At 39.7% G+C, this 7,755-nt stretch overlaps 1 protein-coding gene across 5 annotated transcripts in view; it reads left to right on the top strand.

The window, feature by feature from the left end:
• The window catches only part of LOC118338169 (EH domain-binding protein 1-like protein 1), a 33,726-nt gene extending 26,208 nt beyond the window's left edge, over window positions 1-7,518 (top strand). For all 5 annotated transcript variants that reach the window (XM_035675415.1, XM_035675416.1, XM_035675417.1 and 2 more), the window contains 10 exons: window positions 608-774; window positions 876-924; window positions 1,055-1,567; window positions 1,674-1,725; window positions 1,911-1,951; window positions 2,139-2,250; window positions 2,632-2,731; window positions 3,867-3,940; window positions 5,285-5,399; window positions 6,736-7,518. In XM_035675415.1, the coding sequence (XP_035531308.1) occupies window positions 608-774; window positions 876-924; window positions 1,055-1,567; window positions 1,674-1,725; window positions 1,911-1,951; window positions 2,139-2,250; window positions 2,632-2,731; window positions 3,867-3,940; window positions 5,285-5,399; window positions 6,736-6,829 (1,317 nt within the window). In that variant the 3' untranslated portion in view covers window positions 6,830-7,518. The remainder of the gene's footprint in view (window positions 1-607; window positions 775-875; window positions 925-1,054; window positions 1,568-1,673; window positions 1,726-1,910; window positions 1,952-2,138; window positions 2,251-2,631; window positions 2,732-3,866; window positions 3,941-5,284; window positions 5,400-6,735) is intronic.
• Window positions 7,519-7,755: the final 237 nt, after the last annotated feature.

Here is a 7,755-nt window from a genome sequence, read left to right as displayed (position 1 = left end):
ATTATCGGACATCCCTAAACATAAGTCATGTGATGAAAATGTTGTTAGATTACAATTAGGTGGGTAAGGAGACAACAAACTCCTCTTAATTCCTACCTGGATATTGCACAGCATGGACCACTGTCAGGTAATGTTCACATTGGTGTTGAACTGGAGCACGTCACTAGAGGACCGTGCATATGAACGTCTCGTAAGAGCAGGTAATAGACAGGTTAATAGGGTATTTCAAGAAAGATGTCTTATCACAGAAGACGGCTGGCTCTGATGAGCAAACGCACTAGTTACCCAAAATAAATCACTAAAACAGGAAGAGAAAATGTTTTTAACCAGTGAAATGACACGTACAATGGTGCACCTTCTGTGAGTGGTTCAAATAGTTAAACATTTTAGGAATAGTTAGAAATGAACTGGTTCAGAGTTAACTTGACAACGGTCTTAGACTATAGCTTTGAGGTGCACTATCGTGTTTGGCATTCACATTGACCCAAATGAACCACATCAAACACAGGGTTTAGTTCAGCTTCACTAAACAAGGCTGGTGTGAATCTGCCTTTAAATGTTTTTATATTACAATTACTTCACAGTATTGTTATTGTGTGTGTTCTAGAACCTTTCGGCCAGTCCCAGCTTAGTGACATCCAGTCAGTCTCTACTGGAATGGTGTCAGGAAGTCACGAAGGGTCACAAGGGAGTGAAGATCACCAACTTCAGCACCTCCTGGAGGAACGGCCTCGCATTTTGCTCCATCTTACATCACTTCCACCCAGAGAAGATGTAAGAAAGAATTGAAACATTTGATCGACAGAAGAAAAGTTTATTTTATTCCTCTTAATGTATACACTGTTTTATGTGTTTATTTTGTCTTCTTTTTGTAGTAACTATGAAATGCTGGACCCGTATGACATCAAGCGCAACAACAAAAAGGTGATTAACAATTGGTTATCTGTTGATTAAATTACCAACATAGCATAATTGTAACTTTTTGCATTTTTTTAATGTGTTAGTTAATTCCTAATCTGATCCATCCATCCATCTATTTTTCTACGAATTGCAGGCCTTTGATGGCTTTGCCGAACTTGGCATTTCCAGGCTGATGGAACCTTCAGACATGGTCATGCTAGCAGTGCCTGACCGCCTCATTGTCATGACCTACCTCAACCAGATCCGCACCCATTTCACTGGCCAGGAGCTCAGTGTCCTCCACATAGAGAAGAATAGCAGTGAGTCCAGCTATGCAGTAGCAGGAGACCGGGAGAGCCAAGAAGACCCAGAGGCAACCGTTCGCTACTGCGCCCAGAGGCTCCAAGAGGAGAATATCAGTCTTGAGACTAATGGGACTGCTGGCACAACAGACAAGGACAGTAAATCCAGTCGGGATGTGGTTCCACCTCCCAGAACCAAACGGCAGCAGATTGCCGGGGCATGTGGGGCTCAGTTACCAGTGGCACCACCAAGGACTCATTTCCTATCCAAGTCAGGTTTCTCTCATGTGAAAGATGCTGATCTGGTCAAAAAACGTAGGTCACAGCGGAGAAGTGGGTCAGTAGATGAAGGAGATATAGCAGTGGTATGGTACCTTATTGCCTTATTCATTTATCCCTTTTAATCCTTCTCATTACCTCTTTCTCTTTTACCTATGTATGATGATATATGGGGAACTTTTTTGTCTGCAGGTTGTTGCAGGGCAAGAAGACGGTGTAAATACCCGGAGGAAGTCAGAAACAGGTTAGTCGTTCTCTAACAGCTTGACAACTGACCTAATATCTCCACTTTTAAAAAAAAAACTTAGCCATGTCTCCTTTTGATATTATGTGGACATGATGATTTAAAATGTTTTTTTATTGTTAAATCAAAGTGAAGCATTGCTTAATTTATACAAGTGGTATAGTTAATTTCTGTTTGTCTCACAGAGAGGACAGAGGTGGTTGAGGAGGGAAGACCAGAAGGCCAGGTCAGTTGGCAACCATCTGTCTCACTGGAGGGTTTGAATATCAAGAACTAGGGTCCAAATTTGTAAAAACGTTTTATTCTGCTGATTTGTCACATGCATACCATTTCTGTTCCATTTTGTACCTTTGATAAAAAACATACATGAGTGTTATAGGTAATTGTGTTTGTGTGTCTGTTGACATATCCAGGACCAGAGCCAGTATGTATTGAATCAGATGGAAGCCCTAGAGGCGGAACAGAACCATATTGATAACAGAGCAGGCGTGGTGGAGAGGAAACTCAGACAATTACTGGAAACAGGTAAGATAAATAGTTAATAGTTAGATAAATAGATACAGAAAATGTTAATAAGGTATTTCCTGGTTACAGCTTAATAGATGAAAAGCAAATGAAATTCCGGGTTACTAAATTATATTTTGATCGAATAAAGTAACTCAGTTGTACAAATAATTACATTTAAGGAAGAAAATTTGCAATTTCGCAAAATTATTTGTAATTTGAAGGCACTGTATTCTGATTTTGGGTTATAAGGATAAGATGCTTCTGATGTATAACTGAAATTAGGGGTGTAAGAAAATATTGATTTGTTTGAGTATATATATTTTTACTACAGTTTTCCTAAAATTTGATTTTTTCAAACAACTAACAAGAGGGTCATCTTACTGTTATTCTCTCCTTCAGGCAGTGACAAGGTGGAGGAGGAGAGGTTGATTCAGGAATGGTTTATGCTGGTCAACAAGAAGAATGCTTTAATCAGGAGGCAGGACCATCTGCAGCTACTGTAAGACATCCACAGCACACACTGCTGAACAGTAAACTGTAGAATTTACATGACAGTATTTACAATCTCAGCAAAGGTCCATTTAGTTGCAGTTCTGGAGCTTTTGAGCATTCAGAATTCAGATTACAATGTATACGTTCACGTGTATATATTTTTCTGTGAGCTTTAAGGGCCATGTTGGCTTAAACAAAACTCTAAACATTAAGCCTATATGGGCAGAAATGCCCTTTTTGTCATAAACTCAAGTTCCATCTGAGGAAGAGTGATACAATATAAAGCTCTAGAACAGCTACTGAATGGCCCTAGTAGTGAACTAGTTTTTCAATGTAATTCAAATGATGTTTATAAGATAAGTGAATTTAAATTAAACTTAAATTCTCAGTATTCGCAATGTTTGCAAGATTTCCCTTTAAAGCTTTGCAAGATTTGAATGGAAAATCTTGGGTGTCTTATGATTTTAAATCCTAACATCTGGCTGCATTAAGCCCCCCACTAATTGAGATGCTGTAAATTAGCTCAAGTAAATATTGATATCTTGAGATCTTTGGGGGAATCCAAATATGAGACAAAATATCCCGGATACACCTGCTGCCATCTGTGAGTCTGTGCAGTAGTTATGGGGTTTGGCACCGCGGTACCATATGCCTAGCCGACTCATTTGCAAGCAGGGCTCAGCTGTCAGTCATGATGTGAAATCCCCTTTTTATAGTTTCAAATAACTAATTCAAAAACCAAACTTATCAGCCGTCTTTGCAAAACATTTTTTTGATGTGTACTTGGATTTTTTAGATTATGTCCCATCTGCTAACATGGAGGCAGCAGGCTTTATGAGCTAAACTGCAGTCAGTCACCAGAGGGCAATAGAGATGATTTGGCTTTACTTTTGGAGAGCTGTCATTTCGTCCATCTTTATATATGTTAATGGTTGACCTGGAGATGCCTCAGCACTTGTGATGACAAACAAGCCATCTCCATGACAATGGAAAAACACTCAATTGGATGAGGAAGACGGTGAGATTAAAAATCTTAAAGATGGAAGTAAAGAAATGGGACTTTAGCCTCTATTCTTACTGAAGCTATAAGACAACTCTCCTCCACAAGCTTGTAACGGCTCATAAACTCTTGTGACTGACAGGCTGGAGGAACAAGACTTGGAGAGAAGATTTGAGCTGTTGAACAAAGAGCTGAGGGACATGATGGCAATCGAAGGTATGACTTTATTGCTACAGCTTCATCAACACTCACAGACCATGACAGACTGCCTGGGGTTCAATGCTCAGTTTGTGACCTTCTGTCTCACTGTGGTGAATTCAATCATTCACTTGGAAAAAGAGAAATTCTAAAGCATGTCTTCTAAGTCTGCCAAGGAAGTACTTGAGTATTTGATACTCATCAGATGGGTGGGTGGAGTATATTTTGCATCAAGTCAGTTTGATGTGCACAAGACCCCAGATAAACAGTCTTTAGTTTTTATTTTGCAACAGCCTGCAATTACTTACGCATCTTTATGCATGTTTAATGCAGTGGTTCCCAACATGTTGTCTTAATGGACCCCGTTTCTATCATTGAGTAAACTGACGATCCCTGCTTGAGTGACATATTTTATGGATTTATCTTATTATATTAAAAACTGGACTATTATTATTATTTTGATTAGTTTATTTATTGTTTAGGGGGCTTTTTATCTAATTCTCTCGTATGTATTTTTAACAATCATACATACTTAATAGACTTCTTTTTTGACAAATTCAGTGTTTTCTTGTCCCTGACCTGTGTGTTAGGACCCCCACTAGGGGTCAATAAAGTTTCACACACAGTAGGTCTGTATTTCTGAATTGGTTCACTTCTGTGAAGAAATGTAAAGTAAATTGTCCAACAGAACAATGTCCAGGGACAATAAAACACAGAAGTTTTCAAAAAAGTCTGTATGATTGTAAAAATTATTTTAAAAAAATAAACAATACAGACAGAGAATTGTTTAAAAAGTTCCCTAAATAGGAAATAATCTGCTCATCTAACTCCCCCTGTTTTACATAAACTTCTTGCAGTTACTGAGTTCATAATTTGTGTTCATTGTACAGTTTTGAATATAATGTATGTAATATATATATTAAAATGTCCATGAAATATGTCACTCAGTCAGGGGTCGTCAATAAATGGTAGAAAAGGGATTCTCTAAGGAAAAAGGTTGGGAACCACTGATCTATTAGACAATTTACTTTACTTCACAGAGGTGAACCAAATTCAGAGATATAGACCTACTGTGTATATTGCTTACGTTCTCTAGCACCCCTTAAAATGAAGAAGGGCTCCTGACCCCACTGTGAAGCTTTCCCTCAGGCAAAGCTAGCAGGAATGCAGATTTATGCAAAGTGAGCATAAAGGACTCAAAATGCACTATGATTTGACAGTGGGACAGCACCACGCGCTGGCTGTAGTCAGGCTGCACCGCTGTCATCCTCCACACCACCACTTTCCATTTTCTCTCTTCAGAAATTTCTCATCCTTTTCACCTCTCTTCCTTTGTTTTGTTCTGTTGTGATTGTGCTGCAGAGTGGCAGAAGTCTCAGGCCCATAAACACAGAGAGCAGCTGCTGCTCCAGGAGCTGGTTTCACTGGTCAACCAGAGAGACGAACTGGTCCACAATATAGACGCCAAGGAGAGAGGGTGAGACCCAACGACTGTTTCTGTGTTTGTTTCTTTTACTGGCTCCACAGCTACAGGTGGAGAAATGATACTGGTGGTCCACACTGACATATGTAACTATCAGGTTCTTTTTATTAACGATGATGTCTTGGTTAAATGTAGTTAATAACAAATGGAACCAAAACAGAACAAAATATTTTTTTCATCTGCATAATTACAACATTCGTGTCTTTTTTATTCATGGCTAGTTTACCACTAGATGGCAGTAGAGTGTGAGGCTTCTCAGCCCAAAAGAGGGTCACCAATTAAAGACTAGTTTGGGGGCGATAAGCGAACAAATTCTCTTATTTTTGTTCGTATCCATGATTTGTTGTTGTTTTCTTAGTACCCATCGATTTTTTCTTTCTACAATGATTAAGTAAGAGAACATTTTACGAGAGCACTCTTAGTAAGATAAAAACCAACAACTAGTTTTCACAGTTCACAATTGTCACTCAATAGGTTTTACATTTGAGGAATATAAAAAAGCATGAATATCATATAATCAGATTAGATTATGTATTCTAGATGAATTATAGTCAGGGTGAGAGTTACAGGGAGCCAGGGAGAGCTTGGCTCCTCTTAATAAGACATGAGCTCCCCTGAAAACATGGTTTGTGAAACAGTTGAGATAAAGTTTTTTTCATTGGTGACCTGGCCAAGAAGGCAGCAAAGTTTCACGTTGAGTGCCAGTTTTATACATACCAACAAAAAAGTACAAAACAATACAAATTATATAGGATTTTAACACATCGACCACAGGGGTTAAATGAGCACAGAAATCAGTTAACAAAATTAATTATGCATTGTAGCAAGAACATTTTCTACTAAAAACATCAGTTGGCTTTTGTTTAAAACTGGCTACAGAGACTAGATTGAGTCTTGGCTGACTTTTCGGGCTTTTTTTGGTGGCATCTCTCCAATTCTTGCCCATGTGCCAGAGTATTTGCACATGACACCACCTGCCCCTGTACAGTGTTTAGGGGGCGATACCTTAGCTAATAACAATCAGCCACATGTCCTGTGAGATCCATCATTCAGCACTCCTGAGCAGCTTTTTATGGTTAAGAATGTTTGGTGCATCTGGAGCTGACTTCTCTTATTTTTTTTATTTTTATTAAAAGAAGTTTGGACTATATAAGGCTTATAAAATGATGATAGACGTGTATGATGGCCATTCCCATCCTCTATTTTGTATTATTAAGTTGTTGCAGCAGTTTTGGTGCAAAATTTAACCATTTGGATAAAAATACACCATATGGGGGACACCATAAAAAAAATCATGCTGTGATTTGGTATTAAAACTCTTCTTTTTCAGAGCTCTGGAGGAGGACGAGCGTCTGGAACGAGGCCTGGAGCAGCGGAGGAGGAAGTATGCTAAACAGCAGAAGGAGAAGTGTATGATGCAGTGATTCTGTCGACCTCCGGCCCCGAATTGCTCGGTTACCGATCTGGAAGAATGTGGGTCAAGACAAAACCAAGAACGGGACAATGGGATGTTTGGTGCTCTTTCACCTGCTGCAGAGTCAACAGCAAGAGGACATGTAGGCCAGGACTGCCAACACAGCTGATCCATGGAGGATGCACAAGAACACACTGAGCCAGTATAAGGTGGTGTTCTTCTAATAGAGACAGAGGTGGTCCACAACCAGAGTGAGGTTCCCGGACATGTCAGCTATGTTTCGGCCCTGTTTTTTTTTTTTGTGTCTTAAAATGTGACACTAGGCTCCATTTTATGACCAAAGGTAATTGGAGTGGGCAGTAGTGTTTCCACAATCCATTGTCCATTTATCAAACCCTACAGAATGCAACAAGGAACTTTGACCCACTTAGCAGAAGCAACACGTTCTCATCCCAGTTCATCATATACCAGCTAATGCTTTGTCACACCCCTTGGCATCATTTACAGAAGCACAAGGGACCCTTTGGTCTCTGTGTGAGACGCCTTTTCAACATGTTGTGCAGTGATAGCAGTTTGGTTAGGTTTAGGAAATGAAACTACTGGGCTAGGTTGAGGAAAAGATTAATTTTGTATCTTACATGATGTCTGAGCCATCCATCCATCCCAAGCCCCTCCTTACACGGACTAGATCAAAGCCTGGATCGTCTCATACAGACACTAGAGGGTACCTTGTGCTTCTTCATGACTTGCCCAAAGGCCGTGTTGGTATTTGACGTCCTGGGAATGAGACCAGGCTGGCAGAAGGAGCTGAGTGCCTCAGAGAGAGCTGCTTGTATCTTGTTTGCTTTGCAGTTTCCGTGCTATGTTTTTAGTGACTTTTGTTGCATATTGGGATTGTGAATGTGTATTGTGTTTGATCCAAAGTGTGTGAGAGTG

This window comes from Morone saxatilis, unplaced genomic scaffold, assembly GCF_004916995.1.
Source record: "Morone saxatilis isolate NCDOM2014 unplaced genomic scaffold, NCSU_SB_2.0 Contig4, whole genome shotgun sequence".
In the NCBI taxonomy this organism is placed as follows: domain Eukaryota; kingdom Metazoa; phylum Chordata; class Actinopteri; family Moronidae; genus Morone; species Morone saxatilis.
The sequence above is the reverse complement of the archived record's forward strand: the minus strand, read 5'-3'. Positions and strand labels throughout refer to the sequence as shown.